The sequence below is a fragment of the Diceros bicornis genome, chromosome 5 (genome assembly GCF_020826845.1).
Source record: "Diceros bicornis minor isolate mBicDic1 chromosome 5, mDicBic1.mat.cur, whole genome shotgun sequence".
NCBI classification, from domain to species: domain Eukaryota; kingdom Metazoa; phylum Chordata; class Mammalia; order Perissodactyla; family Rhinocerotidae; genus Diceros; species Diceros bicornis.
Window position 1 is genome coordinate 40,770,015 of NC_080744.1, and position 26,627 is coordinate 40,796,641.

At 40.1% G+C, this 26,627-nt stretch overlaps 2 protein-coding genes across 4 annotated transcripts; one reads left to right on the forward strand and one right to left on the reverse strand.

The window, feature by feature from the left end:
* Positions 1-2,439: 2,439 nt before the first annotated feature.
* On the reverse strand, positions 2,440-4,660 carry LCMT2 (leucine carboxyl methyltransferase 2). The gene has a single exon (XM_058541403.1). The coding sequence runs from the start codon at positions 4,559-4,561 to the stop codon at positions 2,501-2,503; it is 2,061 nt and encodes a 686-aa protein (XP_058397386.1). The 5' UTR covers positions 4,562-4,660; the 3' UTR covers positions 2,440-2,500.
* On the forward strand, positions 4,516-26,179 carry ADAL (adenosine deaminase like). 3 transcript variants are annotated; one of them, XM_058541405.1, is made up of 11 exons: positions 4,516-4,599; positions 10,147-10,374; positions 10,624-10,754; positions 11,272-11,332; positions 14,738-14,825; positions 16,874-16,955; positions 19,032-19,158; positions 20,192-20,272; positions 22,781-22,919; positions 24,578-24,678; positions 25,204-26,179. In XM_058541405.1, the coding sequence occupies exons 2-11, from the start codon at positions 10,312-10,314 to the stop codon at positions 25,396-25,398; spliced, it is 1,068 nt and encodes a 355-aa protein (XP_058397388.1). In that variant the 5' UTR covers positions 4,516-4,599; positions 10,147-10,311; the 3' UTR covers positions 25,399-26,179. The 3 variants fall into 3 exon arrangements, with proteins under 3 accessions (XP_058397388.1, XP_058397387.1, XP_058397389.1); XM_058541404.1 differs by lacking the exon at positions 4,516-4,599 and adding an exon at positions 4,608-4,949; XM_058541406.1 differs by lacking the exons at positions 4,516-4,599; positions 10,624-10,754 and having other exon boundaries at positions 10,287-10,374.
* Positions 26,180-26,627: the final 448 nt, after the last annotated feature.

Sequence of the window (26,627 nt, forward strand, 5' to 3'; positions counted from 1 at the left end):
ATTAATGTTATGAAACTAGGATCCAGCACCAGTCCATACCAAGTGCTGCTCCAAAATCAGAAAGTAAATGTTGCTGACAAAACTCCTAAGTGCTCTAATGAGTAGAGCTTCAGAAATGAATAATTCCTTAACTGAGTATGATGCATGGATAAGGTTAGAGGTGGAGGGCATGCTTAATCTGGTAATCACTTAAAGAAAATGTGGGTAATTTCTCTGCAGAGAACAAGCCCAATTACTCATAATGTGCCATACTGGGCAGTGCTCAAGAAAATAGGCACCACTGCACTAATTTAGGTCTGGCACACATCCACATTCTCTTGATGACCACCCCCACCAACGCCTGCGCCCCACCACCACCATCTTCCTTTTCCCCCAAAAGTAAGGAAATAATAATAGTTGATGGCACCATCTAAGAGGTAGAATAATGCAAGATGTTCCTCGGGCTTTGGAGTCATTTCTAGGCTAGAATTCTGCTACTACTACGTGGCTGAGAACATTCGTTTCATCAATGTTCTGCTTTCATCTGCTCCTGAAATTGGAGATGGGCTGTGGTAAACTTGGAAACAGGAAATACAGAGCAGCCTTTTCCCTTTCTGATCATATTCCTGCCAGTTACCTAGCACCTAACACACTTATAGCCTTGCCAGAAGCCTAGGTGAAGCCCTTCGTTTCCCAGGACTCACTCATGACCATAACTAACCACTTCCCCAGAAAGAGCTCTTGCAGTCTCAGGGAAACTGAACCCTTTATTCGGTTTGTCTTCTGGGAGCCTTCATCTAACAGAGCCAACATTGCCTCTCCATACACTTAGGTTTGTGTTTGTTACTCAGTTTTTATACTAATCACCTTTCACGTTCATTTATATGCAAAGTTGTTAATAAAAATATTTAGGGAAAAAAGATTGCGTGTCATACTAAGCCCATCAAGATATCAACGTTGATAGTACTTGTAGAATTTAGGTATTTGTAGACTCTTAAGATACTATTAAGGTTTCAAGGATCGAAGACTAACAAGAAATACTGAAATGGTACACTTAGTACCAGCAAAGCCACTACCTTTTGAGATGTCAATTTCACAAGGTATACACAATTTAGACGATAAATTAAAGCTCAAATTTTAAGGATGAATACCTAAGATATTTCACTGATGTCCCAAGCCTCACCAGGAAAGATGATCTATTTAAAGGGGATAATTGAGGAGAGTTTAATGAAGATACTAATAAGAAGGGAGTTAGCAGTGTTAAGGGAAACCAAGTCAAGATGGTGAAGTGGTGTCCAGATCTTTCTGCAATGATGGAAATGTTCTACGTCTGTATTGTCTAATACTGTAGCCATTAGCCACATCTGGCTATTGAGCACTTAAAATGTCGTTAATGCAACTAAGCCACTGAATTTTTAATTTTATTTAATCTCAATTAATTTAAGTTTAAATAGCCACATGCGGCTAATGGCTACCATATTAGACACTGCAGCTCAGGTTTAGCAAAGAGCCATTACAACTCCTAAGCCTGAAGAGGTAAGAAGGAACAATTACTGAAACGTGGAGTGATGCAGAATTAGAGCTCTATCTTATAGCAGAGGACATGACAGGCGCTATGGCCTTTGACAGGAGAATGCGGCACTGCCGACTTGCAGACCGGCAGGGGAAACGCTAGGAATACCCTGACTCACTCTTCCTGCCCAACCACCCCCCTGTGGTACCTCCGACTGGTGGAACTCACCAGAAACTAGAGGACAAGAAAACTTGTTGATGCAGTCCATAAAGGGCACAGAACAGTGAAAGGTGGAGAGTAGATATGGAGCAAGACATTATCATACCATGTACAAAATGAATTGAGGCATCAAACATTTGGTTTATTAGCACTTATAAATCTAAATAAATAGGGAACCAGTGGCAAAAAGTGGAACAAAAGCATGTTGTTCAATGAAGTCCTACAAATGTGTCTTATTAAAGCTATCCTAGAGTTCTCTGCTGCACTAAACAGCACAATGCTTTAATTGAATGGCAACTGGGTTCCTTTCAGGTTTCATATATGAAGAATGAGGTCAATACCATGTCCCTTCAACTATATTCAACCTAGTATTATTACCAAGGATCCGTGTGAAACTCTTTCCAAAGTACTCTCTCAAATCACAAAGACTGGGAGTGGGAAATTTTTCACTCGACTTATGCTAAAGATCATTGTAACTCAATAAATGGATAAACTTAAGATTAGAAAATGGGAGGAAGACCAATAAACTAGATACAAGGATCCAAAGGCCCTTAATTCCTACTGTAGGACTATATGACCCCTCTCTTCAGATAGGCCTACTTATTTTTATTTTCATACCATCTCTCTGAATGTTGGTATGCGTTTTAACAACCTCTTTCACTTTCTGCACTGGATAGAAATAGGAGGGGTAAGGAGGAAGTGGTAATATCTATAGCCAGAGTCAAATCCTCTTTGTGGAAACCTTTATTGTCTACTTTAGTGGGTCCTCAATATATCAAAGTCCAGTCCTTAATGTCTAGCACTTAAGGAGGACACGTCTAACATCACCGTATGGGGGTTGAAGTAGGTGCCAAAGGAAAAGCAGTTCCCACCACCTCCAAGGAGCAGCAGCTGTTGCTCTTCAGGAAGGAGGATGCTGGTATGGTTGTGTAACATTAGTGGCCATGGCACACATGTTGTGTCAATATGATACTCAGAGCTCAATCCTGTAGTCAAATCGATAACAGTCACTCCAGGAACTGACGAGGAATGAATCCAGACCCCTCCAACCAGTAGAAGCTTCCCATTGAGCACATGAGCTGTGTGGGAGTACCTTGGGGTAATGGGAGGCTGGACAACTACTGACTCCCAGAGGAATCCACAAGAGATTGGTTTCAGAAAGAGTACAGAGCTCAATGGCTCCTCAGAAGCACCCAGACCTCCAGCAACAAGGGCTCCCCCCTGCCAGCTGCAGGCACTGTGGGAATGCCGACCTTCAGGTGCCTCCCCCTCCACCGGGATCCGAACCCAAGCCATTGTTCCCACATGTAGAAAACGCCAGTCACTTAGTACAGGTTCCACCACACTTCGACCCCCATACACAAACAAATATTTCTGATTCTCAAAGGACACTTCTGTTGTTGAATGCCGCCAACATGACAAAGTGGAATCTTCTTCTGGGCCCACTTTTGTTACTGTTACACTTAGGTCCTCACTGCTGTTATCCTCATTCTTACAAAAACGGAGTTGGAGAATCCCCACGGCTGGAGTTACTGGGGACAGTCTCCCTCCCAGAACCAGAACCTGAGTATCTGAAAGTCTTGTCGTAGTGTGATAAAGGCGTCCATCCCACTGAGCTCCAGTCCCCCAACTGCATACTTGGTTACCTATCCATTCGAAATCATAATATCTTGAGAGCAAGTGAAACTTGCTCACTCGGCAATGCCTCCCTTCCTGCTCTCCAAATCCCCCTGCACTGAGAATAATGCCCGGGCTCAAAAGGACAGAGGTGTGGCCATATCTCTTAAGGTCTGGGCCCTGGCTGTCACTAGTGACTACCATGGCAGGGAAGACTCCTGAAGCAGATGCAGGATCTACCCGAGGAAACGCCTCTGAAGGTGGCAACACCAGAGTTTGGGAGAGAGTGTCTCCCCTAGAAGCAGCCAGAATGAAATAGTGGGCGCACTTCAGATGCCACTCTTCAAACTCGTCAAAAGGTTCAAGACTTTCCATGCGCCGGCGTTCTTCTGCGGGGAGAAAGCAGCGATAGAATTCATTCATGTCCATGGCATTGCAGGCAGTCCAGCCAGCCTGAAGGAAGCGGTGCTGCTGGGCCTCCACGTCGGGAAAGCGGTCCAGGCCATGCAAAGGAGAATTTAGCTGCCGAAAATGTTGCAGCATGAACTGGCCAAAGGCGTCATGCGGCCTCATCTGCTCGTAGATCACGAAAAGAGCATTAGGAAAACGCTGGGCTGCCCAGGCGATGAGCGCCGCGGCATTATCCGGCTCGAGGTAGGTCAGCACGGCCTCAGCCAGGAGCAGAGTCGGTGCGGCTGCGTCAAGGCCCGCGGCGGCCAGGGCCTGATCCAACTGCTGGAGCTGCCGCAGGTCCAGGCCCAGGATGCAGTAGTCCAAGCTCTCAAAGCACAGCGCTGACGCGGGATCCCCACTGTGGAAAGGCCCGGTTAACGCGCACAGTTCCGGAGTATCTCGAATCCTCTCCGCTTTGCGCCGCGCCACGTCGGGAAAATCTACCTCCCAGACTGCAGCCCCAATCAGGAGGCGGGCAGTTTTGAGGCGGAAATACAGCGAATCCGAGCCGGCCCCCAGCGACAAGATCTGAGCCCGAGGGGCGCCCGGGGCCGCGCACGTCCGCTCCAGAAAGGCGCGCACGCAGTGCCGCACGGCGCGTGCGCGGACGTAGTAGCCTCGGTGGATGAGCGGCGCCCGGCGTGCGGTCCCCGCAACTAGGAACGCCGCGAAGGCGTCGTGCACGTACCCGCGCGCGGCCAGGGAACTCTTGCTGAGGGCGCTGCTGTCATTGGTGCTCTGTACTGCCCCCGCGCGACGCTCACGGCTCCGCGGGCCCATGGCCAGGAGAGACTCAGGAGCGCCGGTCCGTCACGGTGGTGAGCTGCTCTCTCTTTCTCTAGTACCCACCTTCCACACTTCCATAGGAAAAATCACCCCCGCTCAGTAACTCCTCTTCCGCGGACAAATGTGCGTCACTTCCGGGCGGAGCGCACTTCGCCAGTCAGAATTGAGGAGGGTGTAGCTTGTGCCACAATTCGACTGTGATTGACTTTGATTCTCTGGGACTGCGTTTTCGCGGGAAGACTGCCCGCTACGGTTTATTGTGGACGCGTGGACTGTGTCAGGGAAGCGTGGGTTGTCACTTTTCTACAGGCTTTTCCGTCTGAAGGGAAAATTTATCTACGTTCTCACAGTTGACCCAACCGTTGATAAAAATGTTTAAGAGGTGAGTCTGTGGGGACTGCCACCCAGACCTCCTTGGACGGAGTCTGGTAGGGCAAAGCAGGGTTAGGACCACTGACCTTGGTGGGCAAGGAGAAGGTGTCGTTCCTCGGATGCTAATTACTAGTACTTACTAATTTATTTAATACTTTCATCGTTGCAAAAGAGATCTTATTTAAATCTGGAAACAAGTCATTGAGGCTAGGTGCAAAATATTGAGATAAGAGCTTTCTACATTTGTACTAATATTTCACCAAGTTAGAGCAGATGCAGCACCAAGTCTCCTGTCTCTCAAAGAACTTTTTTCATGCCCCCCCAAAAAAGGGAACTCAGAATAATAAAAACATTTGTTACTATTCATTAAGCACTTACTATGAGCCAGGCACTGTGCTAAGTGTCTTAGAGGGTTATTTTTTGCTGTGCAGAAGCTTTTTAGTTTGATGTAGTCCCACTTGTTTATTTTTGATTTTGTTGCTTATGCTTTGGTGTGATTTCCAAAACATCATTACCAAGACCCATGTCAAGGAGCTTTTTTCCTGTTTTCTTCTGGGATTTTCATGGTTTCAGGTCTCACGTTTAAGTCTTTAATCCATTTCGAGTTAATTTTTGGGAGTGGTGTAAGATAGGGGTCAAGTTTCATTCTTTTACATGTAAATATCCAATTTTCCAAGCACCATTTATTTAGGAGACTGTCTTTTCTCCATTGAGTATTCTTGGCTTCCTTGTTAAATATTAGTTGAGCATATTCCTGGGTTTATTTCTGGGCTCTCAATTCTGTTCCATTGGTCTGTTTGTCTGTTTTTGTGCCAGTACCACACTGTTTTAATTACTATAGCTTTATAGTATAGCTTGAAATCAGGAAGTGTGATGCTTCCTGCTTTGTTCATCTTTTTCAGGGTTTCTTTGGCTATTCAGAGTCTCTTGTAGGTCCATATAAATTTTAGGAGTGTTTTTTCTATTTCTGGGAAAAAAAAAAAGCCATTGAAATCTCAACAGGGATTGCACTGAATCTATAGATGGCTTTTGATGGTATTGACATTTTAACAATATTAATTCTTCCAACCCCTGAGCGCAGAATACTTTTCCATTTATTTGTGTCTTCTTCTACTTGTATCTTCTTCGATTTCTTTCATCAGTGTCTTGTAGTTTTCAGAGTAGAGATCTTTCAACTCCTTGGGTAAATTTATTCCTAGGTATTTTATTGTTTTTGATGCTATTGTAAATGGGATCAATTTCTTTATTTCTTTTTCAGAAAATTTGTTGTTAGTATATAGAAATGCTACTGATTTTTGTATGTTAATTTTGTATTCTGCAACTTTACTGAATTCATTGATTAGTTCTAACAGTTTTTTGGGTGAGTCTGTAGGATTTTCTGTATATAAAATCTTGTCATGTGAAAATAGAGACAATTTTACTTCTTCCTTTACAATTCTGATGCCTTTTATTTCTTCTCTTGCCTGATTGCTGTAGCTATGACTTCCAGTACTATGTTGAATAGGAGTGGTGAGAGTGGGCACCGTTGTCTAGTTCTGGATCTTAGAGGAAAAGCTTCCAACCTTTCATCACTGAGTATGATGTTAGTTATGGGCTTGTCATATACGGCTTTATTATGTTGAGATATGTTTATTCTATGCCTAATTTGTTAATTGTTTTTATTGTGAAAGGATGTTGAATTTTGTCAAATGCTTTTTCTACATCTGTTGAGATAATCATATGATTTTCTTTCATTCATTTCATTCTGATGTATCATATTGATTCATTTGCATTATGTTCAAGTATGCTTGTGTCCCAGGAATAAATCCCACTTGATCATGGTGAATGATCCTTTTAGGGTGCTGCCGAATTCAGTTTACTAGTATTTTGTTGAGAATTTTTGCATCGATATTCATCAGGGATATTGGTCTGTAGTTTTCTTTTCTAGTAGCATCCTTATCTGGCTTTGGTATCAGGATAATGCTGACCTCATAAAATGAGTTTGGGAGTGTTCCCTCCTCTTCGATTTTTTGGAAGTTTGATAAGGATTGATGTTAATTCTCCTTTAAATGTTTGCTAAAATTCATCAATGAAGCCAGCTGGTCCTGGGTTTTTCTTCATTGGGAAATTTTTGATTACTGATTCAATCTCCTTACTACTAATTGGTCCATTCAGAGTTTCTTGTTCTTCCTGGTTTAGTCTTGATAGGTTATATGTTTCTAAGAATTTTTTTATTTCTTCTAGGTTGTCCGGTTTGTTGGTGTGTATTTGTTCATAGTAGCCTCTTACGATCCTTTGTATTTCTGTGTTATCAGTTGCAATGTTTCCTCTTTCATTTATAATTTTGTTGATTTAGGTCTCTCTCTTTTTTCCTTGGTTCGTCTAGCTAAAGGTTTGTCAATTTTGTTTATCTTTTCAAAGAACCGACTCTTAATTTGGTGAATCTTTTCTATTGTTTTTCCGTTCTCTATTCATTTATTTCTGCTCTAATCTTTATTATTTCCTTCCTTCTGCTAACTTTTTCTAGTTCCGTAAGGCATAGGGTTAGGTTGTTTATTTGGAATCTTTTTTGCTTCTTAATGTAAATGTTTATTGCTATGAGCTTCCCTCTTAGAACTGCTTTTACTGTATCCTATAAGTTCTGGTATGTTTATTAATTATTTACAAATTTCATTTATTAAAGTTCTGGTATGTTTATTAATTATTTACAAATTTCATTTATTAAAATTATTTCAGGGGCCAGCCTCGTGGCTTAGCAGTTAAGTGCATTTGCTCCGCTACTGGCGGCCTGGGTTCGGATCCCAGGCGCGCACCAACACACCACTTCTCCGGCCATGCTGAGGCCGCGTCCCACATACAGCAACTAGAAGGATGTGCAACTGTGACATACAACTATCTACTGGGGCTTTGGGTGGGGGGGTAGGGGGGAAAGGAGGAGGATTGGCAATACATGTCAGCTCAGAGATGGTCTTCCTCAGCAAAAAGAGGAGGATTAGCACGGATGTTGTTAGCTCAGGGCTGATCTTCCTCACACACAAAAAATTATTTCAGGAAGTAATCAGTTATTGCATACTTGTTGTAAAACCTTCAAATTGCACAAAACTACATAAGATAACTAAAAGTAAAATTCTTTTTCTTGACCTTTGCCATTTCCAACCAACTTTCTAGTGGTAACAATTTTCTATGTATCCCTTCATATGTATTTTAGGCCTAAAGATGTAAATAAATAGGTGTGTGGCGGGGGGGCTGGCCCCGTGGCCTAGTGGTTGAGTTCTGGCACGCTCTGCTTTGGCAGCCCAGGTTCGGTTCCCAGGCACGAACCTACCCCACTCATTGGTGGCTATGCTGTGGTAGCGATCCACATACAAAATAGAGGAAGATTGGCCCAGATGTTGGCTCAGGGCAAATCTTTCTCAAGCAAAAAGAGGAAGACTGGCAACAGATGTTAGCTCAGAGTGAATCTTCCTCTGCAAAAAAAAAAAAAAAAAAAAAATAGGGGTGTGTGTGTGTACGTACATATATGCTTTGTTCATAAATGTCATCTTTCTAAACAATATATTTTGCAACTTTTTGGAAGAAACACTATATCATAGAAGTCTTTCTATATAGTCATAGATATTTAGTTGGATGGATATATAATTAATTTAACCAGTACTCTATTGATGGACATTTGGGTTGTTTCCAGTTTTTTGCTATTATAAATAATGCTACGGGAAATGTATTTATACATATCCAATAAAATAATAGGATAAATTCCTAAAAGTAGAATTATTGAGTCAAAAAATATGTCGGTTGGTTTTTTTTTTTTTTATTATTGATAGATATTGCCAAATTGCTTTCCAAAAAGACCATACCGAGTTCTGCTCCCACCAGAACTTTTACTCACACCTTTACCAGTATTGGATGTTATTCTTCTGAGGTTCACAATTTTTTCTGGATATTTTTACAAGTTTAATCTTCCATATGAACTTTAAAATCAATTTCTATGGAATAATTTTGTAAATATTTCGGTTAACATTTACTTTATAAGTGAATTTATGGCAAATTAACTTTACCTATGCAAGATAAGGTATGTTTTTCCATTTTAATGACATCTTTTGTTCTTCAGTAGAGAGACTAAATATCATTGATTAAATAGTCCATCTTTTTCATTTGTTACTATTTATTAAGCACTTACTATGGCATTCCATTGAAATGCCACCCAAATACTGAGTTGGCCTTTCTGTGGATTTCTATGGTTCTGTCTAGTCCTGTACAAACTGTTTTCGTTATTGCCCATTTTAATATCTTGGTGTCTTATTTAACCCCTTCTGGTATCAATTTATTGATTTATAATGTGGTAAAAATATTTATTTTGCAAGGTTATTGGGAGAATTAAAGATAATATTATTAAAAGTGCTTGCCACATACCTTCCAGGCTCTGAATGGAAATTGCTGTTCTTTTCAACATCATCAACATCATTAATACGTGAGAACCCGGAGGGTCAAGATGGCTACTTTGAAAATCACTAAATTTCGTTTGGAATTTTATCTTAATTTGTAAGCCACCTTCAGAGGTAAAGGGAAATTAGAGTTTATTTATCACGTACAATGTGCTAGGCGCTGTGCTAGGTGCTAGGGAGGCAGAATATGCCATAGTCCTTGTCCTTAGGAAGCTTATAGTCTGGTGAGGGAGAAAAACAAGTAAATCGGTGATAGATACAACATGATAAAGTGCTGAGTTAAAGGTAGTCACTGGATTATATGGGAACATAGAAGAGGGGAATTTAAATTATGTTATTAATCCTCACTGCTACTCTGCATTTTTATTCCATTTTTACAAATAAAGAAACTGAAGCTGCGAGGTTAAGTGAGTAAGGCCACACAGCTAAGTGGCGGAACTGGTGAAAAGATTCACCTAGGTCCATCTGACTCCAATGCCTCTGCTCTTCCTTTATATATTTTAAACAGTTCAAAAATGTAAACCTTTTTTACCCAAAACACGCCTTATAAATTTCTAGTCTTAGAAGTATTTTTATAGAAAGGCTAATAAGTGAGGAATACGGCCTACTAAATTTCAGATTTTAATCCTCTTACTAGCTGGAGGCCTTTTCTTATTTCTAGTTCACATTGTTAGTTCATTTAAGTTAGCTTTGGAGGGGCTTTTGTCTTTTGAGAAATAAATTAGCAAAATCCTGTTGCTTTGCTTTTATGTCAACATCTGAAAATGTTCACATTTGTTTAAATAGGTGAAGCTGAGCCCAGAGCTGCATATACAGCTAATCTATAAAAATGTGTGGGAGTAAAGCAATCTGAAGGAAATTCAAGACCACAAAATTGACTCAGCGAAATACATTGTATTGTTCATACCAAGAATAAGAGTGTTTGGAGAAAGACCTTTATTCTGCTAAATCATGATGGAGGCAGAAGAACAAGAGCCATGGAAGACAACCTTTTACTCAGAATTACCTAAACTGGTGAGAATTCAGCCACGGAATTCTGGAGTGGTTGCTAATTATAATGACTTCTGTGTTGTTTCTTTTCACAAAAGAAAAGTAAATTTTATGGGTAGAATTTGTAAACTTTGTAAGCTTTGAAAGTTATATAGCTATATCTAGTAGGCAGTTGCCTAGTAGTACAGATTACAAGCATCAAGCACCTGGTATGATGCTATGAATCTAGTGGATACTTGAGAAGATTTTACTGATTATATTCTCTTGTTTTAGGAACTTCATGCCCACTTGAATGGGTCCATTAGTTCTAATACTATGAAGAAGTTAATAGCCAAGAAGCCAGGTCTTAAAATCCATGATCAGATGACTATAATTGACAAGGGAGAGAAAAGAACTTTGAAAGAGTGAGTTTGGGGAGGTTGTGGACATACTTCTTTTTTTCTATATCACTATTTTGAGATTGTGAATAGTATTAAGAATTCAGATTTTAGTAGTTAAAGGAATAGGGTAGCCATCTGGTATGGAGAGTAGAATTTGACATACAGTGTTCTTTTCAACTGTCAGACTGTTGACAGTATTTTTGGTGATTTATGTTGATTGTGAATTTATGCTATATTGGAATATTCTTTAAACTTGAAAACATAAGCTTATTGATTTTTTTCCCCCCTGTTGGCTGCTACCAGCAGGGGTTGGGGGTGGAGAGGAGAACTATTATTTCTGAATTAGAAATATCAGTAATATTTTATTTTCAATCATGTGATTATCCTTCCAGATCAATGTAATTTTTGAAAAACTTATTCTGTAGTTTTTTGTAAATATGTAATTACTATCAGCCTAAAATCTATTACTTCAGCTTAGAGAGTTTGTCTTGAGTGACAAGTTTTTGATGACTAGAGTATATTAAAATTTTTCATGTTGCAGATGTTTCCAGATGTTTCAAATTATTCATCAGCTTACTACCAGCCCTGAAGATATTCTAATGGTGAGAAATGAAGCAATTTTTAAACTGGTTTAAAAATTATTAAGTAATTTATGCCCTTCTATTGTCGCACATGACCTTTTGCTTTCATCAGGAGTCTGATGAAAAACGTTTTCTGCTTTTTTATAGGAACTCTTTTCAAAACCAGTGTAAGATACTTGCGTAAGAACTAATATCAATAGACTATGTTCATTATAAAAGATATGAGGACAGGGGCTGGCCCAGTGGTGTAGCAGTTAAGTGCACGCGCTCCGCTGCGGCGGCCCGGGGTTCGGATCCTGGGCACGCACCGACACACCACTTGTCCAGCCACGCTGTGGTGGCGTCCCATATAAAGTGGAGGAAGATGGGCACAGATGTTAGCCTAGGGCCAGTCTTCCTCAGCAAAAAGAGGAGGATTGGCAGATGTTAGCACAGGGCTGATCTTCCTCACACACAAAAAAACAAAAAGATAGGAGGACAGAACCAAGATCACTATCTTATCTTAGATAAAGGACAATATGGAGGAGAAAATCTTGTCCTGTTTTCCATATGTAACATATCATATGAAATATTTGACCACAGATGGGCATGTCTTTGATAAGGCTTTACCTGTATTGCTTGGGATAGTTTTAACTGCCTGGGTGGACATTGTAGAGAATGAAGAAGTTCAAGAAATGCTTACAGATTGAATGATTAATCCCTAGGGAATTGTGCCTTCCCTCTGGGGATGAAGGACTCGAGGACGCCACTGTGTTCTCTTATCTGAAGCTCTGTGATACTAGAGTCTGATATGGAAGACTGGCTTCTGTATCGTTGATCTGACCAGGATGGCATTTTAAAATGTGCTCTTTGTAAAAGGAGAGAAGCAAAATCCTGTCAGAGTTAACTTTCCTCCAAAAGGTGATTAATTTACTTAATATTTATCATGAGAATCAGTCTCAGCCAAGGAGGAAAATTCTCTCTTGACCAGTCGAAAATTAGTTCTTCAGAAACATAGGTTATACTTCTTACTTTGCATTTTTTCTCATGGTTACATATAATAAATGAACCATGTGTGGGAGTAAGCCAAGAGATTGTTTGTAAAGGTGGGACTGAGTGTGTGGGGATCACTTAACGGTCTAGTCAAGGTGACCTGGGTGTAATCTCAGAGAGAGAGGATTGGAATGTGACTGAAATAGTATTAACTCTTGCATGTGCCAAACACGACTCTCAAGACTGGTTTCTGAGATAGGTGTTTTTATTGTTCCCTTTTGGCAGATGAAAAAACCTGAGGCTTAAAGAGGTTAAGTGTAACTTGTTCAAGGTCACTCACAGAGAGTAAGTGGCAGAATTGACTCTCTCTCTGGTTCCAGAGCCCATGTTCTTTCTCATTCAAGATACACAGTCTTACCATCCTCTGAGTAAGCAGAAACTTAACTAATTGTGATGTACTCTGTCTGAAGAAAGAACTTGAGTACGTGTTCTCAGTCCAGAGCATAGGAAAGGAAAGTCCAAAGAGCACAGAATTGCCCTCAGGACCTGTTGCTGCGTGGAGCAGAAAGGGCTGAATCTGCAGACACAGATATGGACCCCAGGGAAAGGTTCCTGGACATGGGGTAGGGATGATTCCCCAGGCCTCACCGTGGCTTAGATAATCTTCCTTCCATTGCTCTCATTCTGTACTTGCTATCAACCTTCTGTTGTTCTATTTGGTTTCACAGATACCTCACCACCAGGAAAGGGGGTGCCCTGGATAGTAGATATTATCACTTCAGTCACTGAGAAGGACTACCACTTCACACTCTCACTTCCACCCTCGTCAGTGCATACATGAACAAATAGGCTTCTGGGTCTGGCCCCGTGGCATAGAGGTTAAGTGCACACGCTCCACTTCCTGGCAGCCCGGGTGTGGATCCCGGGCACGCACCGATGCACTGCTTGTCAGGCCATGCTATGGGGGCGTCCCATATAAAGTAGAGGAAGATGGGCATGGATGTTAGCTCAGGGCCAGTCTTCCTCAGCAAAAAAGAGGAGGATTGGCATGGATCTTAGCTCGGGGCTGATCTTCCTCACAAAAAAACAAACAAACGAAAAAAAAAACCAAATAGGCTTCTGCATTAGTCTCTTATGAGCTGGGGTAGAGTGAGTTGGCCTCTCTGGGTCTGCTCAGAAGTAATGTCATTACTTCGTTCTGAAGTAATGACAAGATGCAAGTTCTTCAACCTGCAAAGACTAGGCCCACACTCTGGTGGTGGCAGTGGCAGCAACATGGACTTCCTGGGGCAGCAGTGCCACAGGGTCCGGTGCCTGCCATGATGGTGCAGAGGCTGCAGGGTCATGCTCAGTGGTGGAGGAAGCAGTGATGTCTTGCTTGGTCCAGGGGTGTCACATGATTTTGAATGCTGTTGTGTTGTCCTGAGCTATGTAGTCTCTGATGCTGATTCTCCAGACTTCCTGGTGAATCTATCTATATTATAATAAATTCATTTTTGGCTTTAGTTTAAAAAAAAAAAGCAAAAAAGATGAGGCGCGGACCTTGGATTGCAATGGATCCACCAAGGTAGTGCCACCCCATTAGGCACTGTCTGCATAACCAGCTAATCCTTGTTCCTTTGCCAGGACACTGCAGTTGCATGCCCATGTGCTTGTAGTCAAAGCAGGTTAAGATTAGGATACTAACTGTAAGGACTAACTAGGGCTGCTTGTCACAGCATTTCCAACTTGGTCCTTTTTTCTTCTAGATTTGGTATTTTTTAGGATTGATGGAAGAGAAGGAAAACATGCCTTCAGCCTTTGGTTATCATTTACCCTGGTCATTTAGTAATTTGCGGATTGTTGAGATTTTTGCTAAATTGGATTCAGCTTTACTCTTATTTATATGTCACCCATTTTCTTTGCCTAAGAGAAATTTTCCTAAGTGCTTCTGGGGAAGATTTAACCCTGCCTGAAGAAATTCTTGAAAAATACAACTTATTTCTAAATAGCTTGAATAAGAACTTTAAGCCATGACTTTAAATGTTGGATCAGTAGTACCTAATCATTTTAGCTGCTTGTTTCCATAAGTACCTTTCTAGTACTGCACATTGATAGATGGTTTTAACTGGTTTTAGTTTTACCTCATTTCTCTATTTTATCCATCTGCTGTTATGAACACTAGGAAATAGAGAAATGGTTAAAAGGAGAGAAGAGAAACGAAAAGTGGGTGATTCGACGTGCACATTTGAATTGAATGTGAGAATGAGGAGGGTTGATGGGAGTTGTTGGAAATGTTGTAGCTCTGTCACAATCTCCACCAGGATTTTGACAAAGTGGGTAATCTTAACCACGTGAGAAACTTTTAGCATTAAATCAAATTTAATGCATGAAATAAAGCTGTAGCACTTGGCATTTTCATTGGGACCCTTATACTAACATTATCAATGTTGTGTACGTTGCCTTTATTATCAGGTCACAAAAGATGTCATCAAAGAATTTGCAGATGATGGTGTCAAGTACTTGGAACTAAGGAGCACACCCAGAAGAGAAAATGCTACAGGTAGAATTTAATTACTTCTCAGCAAATGTACAATCTCTTTTCCCATGTGCTTTGATCATTCATGTGTTTACAAGTTGAGAATATGAAGCACTTACTTTTACATTGTTGGAGAAGTAGACTCAGTCAAAATCTTCTGATGTACATTAATGATGCACATTGTTAATGAGTGAGTTATTCTTAAGTTAAAAAATCAGGTCAGATATTATCTGTTTAAGGGAAATGAAAAGAGCTGCAAAAATTTCATTTGTTCTTCTTGTTTGTTTTACTCACTCTGAGGAAACGACACTTGCTCCTTAAAGTTGCATTGTCTTAAACAGAGGCTAATTCTTGCTCCTGCATCAAGGGCAGTGAGACTTGTGAGACAATGCCACTGAGTGGATGCAGAATCATATTTTATGACAGTCCCTGAAATGAAAGTTATTCAGTCACTTCTCAGGGACTCATAGTATCTTAGGCCAGGAGCAAGCTGTGATATGGTGAAAATTCTCTGGATGGAGATGAGTGGATCTGGATGTGGTCTGGAGAAATTTCCTGGGACCCTCTTTCTGTAAGAACAGCATCAGGAGATATTATGTAGTGTCATTGGGTCCCTCTTAGCACCTTGTCTGTGTCCTGAAGAGGCCCTACCAGGTCATCTTGGACCCTGCCATGTGTAGCCCAGTCATCATTCAGGGGGTAAAATTTTTGAAACTACGTATAGTAAAATAAGTGTTGAAATGGGAGAAGCAGATGATTCTTATCTCACATTTTTAAACTGCAGAATCACTTCCAAGTTATGCTGGTGAGGGTAGTGAAAGAGAAGAAGAGAAGAAACCAGCCAATTATTAGAGCTAGTTTGCTCTTCGAATGGAAGATTCAAAGGGGGATGTTAACCTTGCTATGCAACAGTAGGGGAATGGTTAAATGAAGGTTAATGGAATATTAGGTAACCAATAAAAATATTTGCAAAGACACTTTATTGACATGGGGATGTGCTCAGAATACAGTGTTAAATGACTGAACAGGATACACATATACCTAATAGCATCTCATCTATTCAAAAATATATATTTGTATACTTAGAAAAACAAAAGATAGTGGTTACCCCTGAGTAGTAGGATTACAGGTTATTTTTATTTTTCTTCTTTATGATTTTCTGTGTTTTACTAGAGACTTTCCACCAAAAGTAAGCATTTTAGAATTGGGGTACAAGAGTATTTTAGAGGACATTGTTCTGGAGAGTGCTCTTTCAGAGCCCCCCAGAAGAGGAGGACTTGAGCACCCGAACTTGGAAGAGCATCTCTAGTGCCTTGGATGAGAAACACTGAGCCTGAGCAGAACTGAGGAGAAAGGAACCCAAGAGGATATTTTTTCTGGACTAGCAGGAAAACCTTCTGCTAATAGAGAAAAATGTTCTGTTTTTAAGGACAGGCCTTAGAAAAGCAGCAAGCTGTTCTTGTTTTGTTGGGGCAAATATTTAAAATTTTTGTAGCAATTTGTGAGAGTACTTTTATGTCTGTTGAATCTAAGAGTAATTTTTTTTTTTTTTTGGTGAGTAAGATCAGCCCTGAGCTAACCTCCATGCTAATCCTCCTCTTTTTGCTGAGGAAGACCAGCTCTGAGCTAACATCCACTGCCAAGCCTCCTCCTTTTTTTCCCCAAAGCCCCAGTAGATAGTTGTATGTTATGGCTGCACATCCTTTCAGTTGCTGTATGTGGGATGTGGCCTCAGCATGGCCAGAGAAGCAGTGCGTCAGCGTGCCCCTGGGATCCGAACCCGGGCCGCCAGTAGCGGAGCATGCGCACCTAAGCACTAAGCCACGGGCCCGGCCCTCTAAGAGTAGTTTTTAAACGGGCTTGTATTTTGTATGTCATTTTTTTTTTTTTTCAATTTTATTACAATTAGCATTTACTTAAATGTACCCGTAAGGTTGTATTTTAACTCATCTTTAACCATGCCCTTGTCACAACATACAGTGAAAATGTAATTATTCATATAGGGATGCTAATGTTGAAGGACGAAATAGTTGATGATCTCTTTACATATGTTTTCTTTGTGTCCTTTCCAGGAATGACTAAAAAGACTTATGTGGAATCTATACTTGAGGGTATAAAACAGTCCAAACAAGAAAACTTAGATATTGACGTTAGGTAAGAAGCATTGTACCTTGGTAGTCACCATTTGAAAACTAGTATGTGAAAATTTTCCTATTTTGATCAGGAGTGTAATGGATTTTTATAAATCAACCAATAACTGATTTTTGTCTTACAATAGAAAAAACAGGGTCAAAAACTGTGTAGTTTAAAGTTGAGAATGCAATCCTGAATTTATTCACAAGGCAATGAAATTCTGAGTACTATTGCTCTAGTGAAGTATGGCTTCCCATTGCTCTTGAGCTAAAACCTAAACTTTTTACTGTGGCCTACAAAGTCCCACTTGATCTACCTGCCTCTCTTACTTCAACATCCTCATCTGGACCACTCGTCACTTATTATGCACTGGCCTGCTATCTGTTGTTCCTCAAATAGGCCAAGACTATGCCACCTCAGCACCTTTCCTGTTACTTTTGCCTAGAACACACTTCCACCATATCCTTGCATGGCAGGCTTCTCATTATTCAGGTCTCAATTTGGCTGTCACTTCCTTGATCACCTTATCTAAAGTGCCCCTCACAAATGCTCTAGTCACCCCATTTATTTCCTTTATGGCACTCTTCTTAACGAGATCAGAAATTATCCTTTTTTATTTGTGTATACATACTCACCCACTAAAGTGTAAATTCAGGGAGGCCGGGGACCTTGTCTTTTGATTCACCACTACACCTCCAGTACTTAGAACAGAGCTAGTGCATAGTCAGGGCTCAGTATTTCATGAAGAAAGAAGGGAAGAAAGCTAGTTGTGTAGTTTCTGACTATAAAATCTCTCAAAATTAAGCTTTACTAGACTAATACCCCAATAAAAAAACAGGCAAAAGACAAGAAGAGAATTCAGAACGCATACAAATGGCCAATAAATGTATAGAAAACTATTTAACCTCACTAATCAGATAAATTTAAAAGGAATTATTACAATGCCATTTCAATAGCCCCCCCCCCCAAAAAGGTAGTAACCAGCATTTGTGAACTTACACACTGCTGGTGAGCATATGTAATTAATAAAACCTCTCTAAAGAGTAATATGTATTAGGATCTATAAAAATAGTGTTCCCCTCTGACCCAGTAATTCTCTTCTAGAAATGTATCCTAAGGAAGTAGATTGATTTATGTGTACGATTCTTCGTTGTAGCATTATAACAAAAAGTAGAAAACATCCTAAAATGTCCAGCAGAGGACGATTACATTATGTTCATATGATTTATATTGTTTTCTAACATTACTTAATGGCAAGGGAAATTAAGTGAAAAAAAAGACATTGCATTTTATAAATAATTGATCCAAATTTTGTAAATAAATGCTGAAAGAATTTCTGTATTTTGTGAATAAATAGATAAACTAATAAATGCAGGGTAAAATTACACAATAGAAGTTCTCTGGGTATTAGGTTCCTTGTAGAATTCCAGCTAATATATGAAGAATGAATTTGTATCAGCTATTCGATACATGTTAGAATTAGAATATTACCAATTTTGTAACTGTTAATGAAATAATGGATCTAAACCTCCTGATGAAAAAACACACCACCACCTATGAAATACTCTTGCCAAAAAATAGAATCTGATCTGATTAAGCCTCTAGGCTAGATCCAATTTATAGGAAATACAAGAGACAGGAGAACGTGTTAGCAATACAGGGATGCAATCAGCAAAATCCAGACTGTGGGAAACTTGATAGGACCTGGTTTTTTCAACAAATAAATTCAAGAAAAGAGGCAGGGGGTAGGGGTGGGGTTGAAGGGATTGGCTTTAGATTAAAATAGGCTGGAGAGGCATTGACCAACACAATGTGTGGACCTTAGTTGGATTCTGAATCAAACAAACTGTAAAGAACAAATAAAGGAACAAAAAAACAGAAGACAATCAGAAATATGAACACTAGCTAGATATCTGGTGGTAATTAGGAATTTATGTCTCATTTCCTCTGGCAAAGAAGAATGTCATGTCAGTTAGGCTCTACTTTTCCTAGTAAGATGTAGTACGTGTAGCCTGCCATACCTCTCTGGCCATACTCAGAGTTGTCTTTTTCATCTGCAATGTATTTGTTTTCAACTGTGGTTTTCTTATATTAAAGGTATTTGATAGCAATTGACAGAAGAGGTGGCCCTTCAGTAGCCAAGGAGACTGTTAAACTTGCTGAAGAGTTCTTCCTTTCTACTGAGGATATAGTTCTTGGCCTTGATCTCAGTGGAGACCCTACTGTAAGATATTTTTCCTAAATATATTTTATTTCTAAAAGGTAAAACCAGTTTGTGAGGTAAGGATTAGCTTGGAGCATCCAGCATTCTCCAGAGGTCCTGCAGACTCTCCATGTGGATGAAGCCCTATTCTGCCCTGGATGAGCAGAATGTCTACAGCAGCTGTTCTCAACCAGGGTTCTGTGAAAAAATTAAGCCCCCTAAATAAGAAGGAAAAAAAAAAGATTTGCATGACAGTATGATTTTCTCCATTTTTCTAAAGATGGTACACAGCTAGAGAGAAGTTAATTCATTATGTACAATGCATGTCTAATGCTTAATTATGGCTAGGGCTTAATTACCTCATAGAACTCTCAGTTGAGAGAGGCTGGCCTAGAGCTTCTTGAACGTCAGATTCAGGGCAGATGTCTCAACTGTGGCACTATTGATACTGTGGGCCAAAGAATTCTTTGTTGTGGGAGGATGTATTGTAGGATGTTTAGCAGCATCCTTGGCCTCTACCCACGAGATACCGATAGCACCCTCCTAGTTGTGACAACAAAAAATGTTTCTAGACATTGCCAAATGTCCCCTGCGGGGCGGAACTGGTTGAAAACCATTGAGTTAGAGAGTCCCTTGAAACTGGTTTTTAGGGCTTTATCTAAACCTGGGTTATTCTGCTCATGTTTCATCCCTCCATTTGATAGACACTTTCTTTATTAATCTTGTGGGTTCCTGAATCAGGTGAGTTCTCTTCCTTAGCACTAGATATCTAGATACCCTTCCAGAAATAAAATTGGGTGACTGCGATACCTAGGTTAGCTGATTGACCTCAGATTCACTCATACTTAACTTAAGATTCTTGAGGACATGGACTATGTCTTTGCCAGCTTTGTATTCCCTAATGTGTCTAGCACATTGCAGGTGCTTTATAAACAAAATGTGCAAATGAGTCAATCTGCTATTTTTTCATTCCTTTGTTTATTGAGACAGAGTGCCCAATTCTTCAGTTTGCCCAGAATTCTCATGCATCCTCATTTTAACTTTTATCTTCAAGGCAGGACAAGCAAAAGACTTCTTGGAACCTCTTTTAGAAGCTAAAAAAGCAGGTCTGAAGTTGACATTGCATCTTTCAGAGGTAAATAATAATGTAAAATTATGCTGAAGAGGGTAGATTACCATGGAAAATAATAATCATTTGTAAATGGATAAAAATAAACCTGGCTTGGATAACCATTTTTAGAGGAGGAAAGTAGAAAAATTTTTAATTGTAAATTATAATGATAAAGGCATGACTTGCTTTAGTCTCTCGGGTTACTGTTTTTATGGTTCCTGGAGGTGGCTGTTGACTTGCAGTACAGCTGTGTCATTAAAACAGCTTAACGACATCTTGCTAGAGAAAATGAATGAATTTCCATCATCAGCCTTGTCGTTGGCAAGCTGACACTGAGAAAAGCACCAGTGCATCTCACTTGTCTTCGTGAGGGAAGGGACCTCAATGTATCACGTGCACTGGCGGGAAAGGAAGTAGTTCGCCATCATTTGATAAGGCTCAGAAGGAGGTCAGGTGCCCCTCATCAGGCCCCATTTCCTTGGCAGCATAAGCATAGTGACAGATAATGTACAGATAATGGCTGGAGAGCAGTCACTTTTTTGAGCATGTCCCTGTGAGGGAAACCAGGACTCTACTGCACTTCTCCTCATTTTACAGTTGGATTTACTTTCTACCTCAGTACTTCTACCTATTTAATTGTTTCTTTTCTTTTTTTGACGTATATATAATTAATGAATACAACTTGATGAGTTTGGATTTAATTGTTTCTTGAATGCAGGAAATAATACTTTAGTCTACTTATCTCACAGAGTTATTGTGAGTATTAGATGGGATAATGTATAAAGGTTGAGTAGCCTCATGATTTAAAGATTAAGGAAAAGATCGGAGCTTGTAGTCAATACTGGTGTTTTTCATGTCTATAAGCAGAGAGTCAGTAATCTAGTAGCAGAACTTAAAATCTAGGATCCATGTTTCCACACTCTGATCAAAAAGATCTTTCAGGGGCTGGCCCGTGGCTTAGCGGTTAAGTGCACGCGCTCCGCTACTGGCGGCCCGGGTTCAGATCCTGGGCGCGCACTGATGCACTGCTTGTCCGGCCATGCTGGGGCGGCGTCCCACATGCAGCAACTGGAAGGATGTGCAACTATGACATACAACTATCTACTGGGGCTTTGGGGAGAAAAAGGGAAAAAAAAAAAAAAGGAGGAGGATTGGCAATAGTTTTTAGCTCAGGGCCGGTCTTCCTCAGCAAAAAGAGGAGGATTGGCATGGATGTTAGCTCAGGGCTGATCATCCTCACCAAAAAAACAAAAAGATCTGTCACTCATCGGACACCCTCTAGCTGACCTAATTGATGTCTGATTGAAGCCATTGGGCAATGTAATGGAAGAGCCAGCATGTGTTATTGTGACCAGTTACCTCTAGTCTTTGGCAAAGCATCAGAACCTGCTCTTTACCTTAGTTTCTGTTGCTTTTCTTGTTTGATCTGTTGGATATAAAACATCTCACTTCAGCATGTTGCGGTCATTTGTCTTTTAGGCTATATCTAGGAGATAAAGAGCACAGCAAGATATTTTCATGGTGGTTGTGGTATGTATGTAGCTAGCCTTGTTAAAATAAAACATGAGCACATTGGGTGTGGAAAGTCTGGGCCCTGGTGTCAGACAGAGCCAGGTTTCACCCTTATCTCTATCATTCATTAGGTCTGTGACCTTGGACAACTTTTTAAAAAAATGCTTTAGGGGCCAGCCCAGTGGCACAGCGGTTAAGTGCACGCGCTCCACTTCAGCGGCCCGAGGATTCCCAGGTTCGGATCCTGGGCACACACCGACGCACCACTTGTCAAGCCATGATGTGGCGGCGTCCCATATAAAGTAGAGGAAGATGGGGATGGATGTTAGCCCAGGGCCAGTCTTCCTCAGAAAAAAGAGGAGGATTGGCATCGGATGTTAGCTCAGGGCTGATCTTCCTCACCAAAAAAAAAAATGCTTTATATTTTTAACTACAGAAGTTATATATATATATCTGAAGAAAATCCAAGTGTAGAGAAGTGTAGCATAGAAGGAAAAAAAAACAAAATGAAAGATCCTTTTCCCGTTTCAGTCCTGCTCCCAAGTTGATCCTGTTAACAGTTTTGTATTTATATTTTTCCAGACTGTTTTCTAATATATATGAACACATACACACAACACATAACACACCTGTACATATAGCATTGTGGGATTTTGTTTTTGAAAATTACTTACTTTTTCTGAGCTTTAATTTCTTCATCTTAATACTTTGTAAGATTCTTGTGAGGTTTATGAGGTTTAAAGGAGAATTTATGTGAAAAGGCACAAAATAGGTCCTTAATAAGTGTTTATTATTATTATTATTGACTTTATAATTGTTATCATTGAAATGAATCAAGAAAAATATTGGGAAATGAATGGGAAGATAAAAGGCGAAGAGAGCTAGGAAGGTATAAGTAGTTCAGCTTTCCAGAATGTCTGCATTACCTTCTCAGAGGGACAAAGAACCTGGCTATAGAAAAAAGTACTTTTAAGAACCACTGAAAGAGATTATTGATGCCCTCTCTCCCCTTTTTTTGAGATTCCAAACGAAAAACAAGAAACACAAGTACTCCTGGATCTGCTTCCTGACAGAATCGGGCATGGGACATTTCTCAACTCCTCTGAGGGAGGATCCCTGGATCTGGTGGACTTTGTGAGGCAACACCAGATACCACTGGGTAAGGCTTAGGGCTTCAGGTCCTCCAGACAACCTTCTGTCCCTTCCTCCCCCAGGTTGCAACCTATATGTAGAGAAGATCTGTTTTAAATATATAAATATCATTTAGAAATTAAAAGATAACATGGTGTGTGTGCTTTCTGAGCCTCATTTAAGTAACGGAAAGTTTTACCTCCCATTAGAATGTAAGGTCCTTGAGAGGAGGGCCCTTGTTTGTCTGGTTCAATGCTATATTCCCCAGTTCCTGGGACTCAGTAAGTATTACATTGAAGGAATAAGGGTCATCTAGTATTTTGAAATGACTTTAACCGAATTAATGTTATGAAAATGTGTAAAATTTATTTAAAAATTAAGAATTATGGAAGATTCCAAGTATATTTTTGTATGTCTGTTGACCATTGCACATTTGTCTACATGTGTATACCTGGAACTGTTTTTATTTAACAATAAATATGAAGGCCTACTCTGTTCCAGTCACTGTTCAAATTTCTGGGAATAAAGCAGTAAACAAAACACAGAGTTTCTTTCTCAAGGAACTTATATTCTAGTATAGGTAAGAGAGAAAGTAAACAAATACACGAGAAAATATCAGTGTTAAGTTCTTTGAAGAAGATTAAACAGGCTGGTATAATAGTGATATGACCACTTTTGAGTGGATGGTCGAGGATGGCCTTTCTGAAGAGGGAAAGAAGCAATAGGCTGAAAACTACTTTACCGAATGATCAATTCACGGAATTTACAAAATTATCAATTTGCAAAAACAGTTGTATGGGGGTGTGTGTTTTTAACTATGTATAGAGTTTTCAGCAATTCATAATGGGTGAGTTTTTTTCTTTTTACGAAAGAAATTTTTAAACATCCACAAAAGTAGAGAAAATGGAAACCACTTGCATAGTGATCTTGCTTGGTGTGGTGGCCCAGCTCTGCTCCCAGCAGAGTGAGGGGGCAGGTTGGGTTTGCCATCTCTTGGACTGAATGGCCCTGTGTTGAGGCTGCCTTACCCAAATGAGCAGACACCATCAATCAAGTCAGGGAAGTATTTTACTCTGGCTGGCAAGCCCAGTACAGTGTTTCAAGGCAGGAATTTGTTAATAATAGAAGTCATTCTTAAGATGGATTTACTCACAGCAGGCAGTGAATGGATAGTTGTCTGAGTAAAGGAGTTGAGGGGTTTTCTTTGAAGGCTTGGAAAAAGTCCATTTCTGCTCTTGGCTATTTATAATGCTATAACCCTCAAGCAATGCTGCTGTTTTCTTACGTATTTTAGCCTCCACTGTAAGACCAGGAAGAAGTACAAGAACCATTCAGAAATGCCTTCTGCTCCCCTACCACAGTTCTTCCCTGCCTTCTTCTTGGTGACTGGCTTATACCACTCCTTTGTCCTCTCCATTTTGGTAAAAGAAAGGGGGAAGCACATGGCCGTGAAGGGGATATTAATCCCTGCCTGGTACAGTTGCTGCCATGAGTTGCAGCACATATTTCCTGCACAACTACACTAATTTAACTACAAATTTTCACACATAAGGTCAATTTTATAAAATAATAAACTACTGAAAAATTAGGATAGTTTGGAAAGATTTCTCATATACCTACTTGGTGAACACTGAATGAGTCTCCTAATCTGCTTTTAATAAGAGGCTTTTCCTTCCTTTCATCTAGAACTCTGTTTGACCTCAAACATCAAAAGTCAGACAGTTCCATCTTACGACCAGCATCATTTCGGATTCTGGTACAGCATTGCCCATCCTTCTGTGATCTGTGTAAGGTGTTTTGTGTGAAGTATTTTGCTCTTTTTTAGTGCCTGAGTTGCATTAGGTCAGACATTTACTACCTAGCTGACTGCCTTGCATGCCTGAGGGTAATGCCCAAGTAGGGGACTGAGAGGGGATTGAGGCGTGAGAGGCTGCAAAGGGCCAGGGCAACTCTGGTTTGGCTTTACCGGGAAAGGTCCTAGATGGTACCCGGGGAATGTAAAAAAATACTGATGTCTGGCACCCATTTGTTGAGATTCTGCTTTATTTGATCTGGGGTGAGTCCTGGGCACAGATATGTTTTAAAAGCTCCCTAGGTGATTTTAATATGCAGCCATGATTGATAGCCACTGCTCTGGTGTTTTGTTTTGTTTTTAAAAAGGATAAACAAGCCTGTTTAGTTATAGATATGCATGGGTGCATTTATAGGCTCTAAAGAAGCAAGGTAAATAGGAAAACAGACTCTAAACAAAAGTTGTTTTTTAAAAAATCATTTCCTTGTTCATTTTGAAACTTTCTTGCTTATATTGGCAGACCGACGATAAGGGTGTTTTTGCAACACACCTTTCTCAAGAGTACCAGCTGGCAGCTGAAACATTTAATTTGACCCAGTCTCAGATGTGGGATCTATCTTATGAATCCATCAACTACATATTTGCTTCTGACAGCACCAGGTCTGAACTGAGGAGGAAGTGGAACCATCTGAAGCCCAAAGTGTTACATTTTTAAGCTGTAATGAGGTGAACTACTTTTGAATATGTGTAGTTCCCCCTCTCCATTAGTGATCATAAAATTTCAGGAAAATCAAAGTAGTTTCTCATCAGGAAAAGTTTTGGAATTACTAGTCTAAATAAGGTGAGAGAGGGGGAAACAGATTGTCTTCTAGCTTCTGATAACAGCTCTGTATTTTGTTGTGCTTTCTTTAATCAGGCTCCCTTCACTTAAGTATTCCCCAAAACTGTTGACTCCAGGCTGCATTGCATACCATGGATCTTTTTGAATACCCAGTAGTCAGGGTTAATCTATTTTGGGTGACCCTACTGACAGATAAAGCTAGCTGCTGAGATCTGGCTTTGCCCTTCTCATGATTAATCTCCCTGGAATCAATGTGGTTTTTTTTTTTGTTGGTCTGCTTTTTTAAATGTTCCTACCTTACCTTTCTCTTCTCTTAACTTTGACCACTTCACAGCTATGCCGGCCAGACGCTTCTTGAGCTCAAGGGTACTTCAGGCTTCTATTTCCAACCTTTATTCTGACTTCCAGTTGTTTCCAAGTTTTGTTTCTGAAAGAGCCCCATGGTGGGTATAAGAGGAGTTTAAGCTCCTAACTAAAATATCTCCATATAATAACGTCTGTTACTTTAAGCACCATGATGTCAGAGAATACTCAATAACGTTTTATATGTCAAAACTTTGAGACATATATCTCACTAGATAGCTGTTTGAGTGTATAAAAGTAAAGTTCTCATTTTAAATTTTGAATTGAATAATAGAGAATTGACCTATCCTTATGTTCATATCTCATCTTCTCTTTCCTACCTGGTCACCATAAAAATAGTTTTCTACAGAGTTGCCAAGACTCAGCCTCTATACCCAGACTACAGTAAAAGAGAAATGGCAGCAACACAGAGAATACATAGAAATGTTATTAAGTTCTACGGCATTGGCAGCCATAGAGAACAAGCAATAAAAAGAAGAATGACAGCATGGGGAAAATAAAGAAAAAGAAACGACAGCACTAGAGAAACAAGTAATGAGAATAGATACAACTGTTCAGCTCCTGCTAATACAGTCTTGCTTCCTTTGCTGCACATGCCATCCAATCTGTCCCTACAAAGTTCTTACGGGTATTAAAAGGGTAGGGGTGCATAGATCCTCTTGCTCCCTCAACAAGTTGGTTTCTCTTTCTTAGAATGATTGGTGACTATTTATTATTTTTTGCTTCCTCCATCCTCAGGA

What these genes read in the sequence shown, in the direction of transcription:
- LCMT2 (XM_058541403.1), bottom strand. Translation starts at nt 4,561, where the DNA reads ATGGGCCCGCGGAGCCGTGAGCGTCGCGCGGGGGCAGTACAGAGCACC.
- ADAL (XM_058541405.1), top strand. Translation starts at nt 10,312, where the DNA reads ATGATGGAGGCAGAAGAACAAGAGCCATGGAAGACAACCTTTTACTCA. An exon ending in CAGAAGAGAAAATGCTACAG is followed by an intron (nt 14,826 to 16,873) that starts GTAGAATTTAAT and finishes TGTCCTTTCCAG; the next exon opens with GAATGACTAAAAAGACTTAT. An exon ending in GCAACACCAGATACCACTGG is followed by an intron (nt 22,920 to 24,577) that starts GTAAGGCTTAGG and finishes CCTTTCATCTAG; the next exon opens with AACTCTGTTTGACCTCAAAC.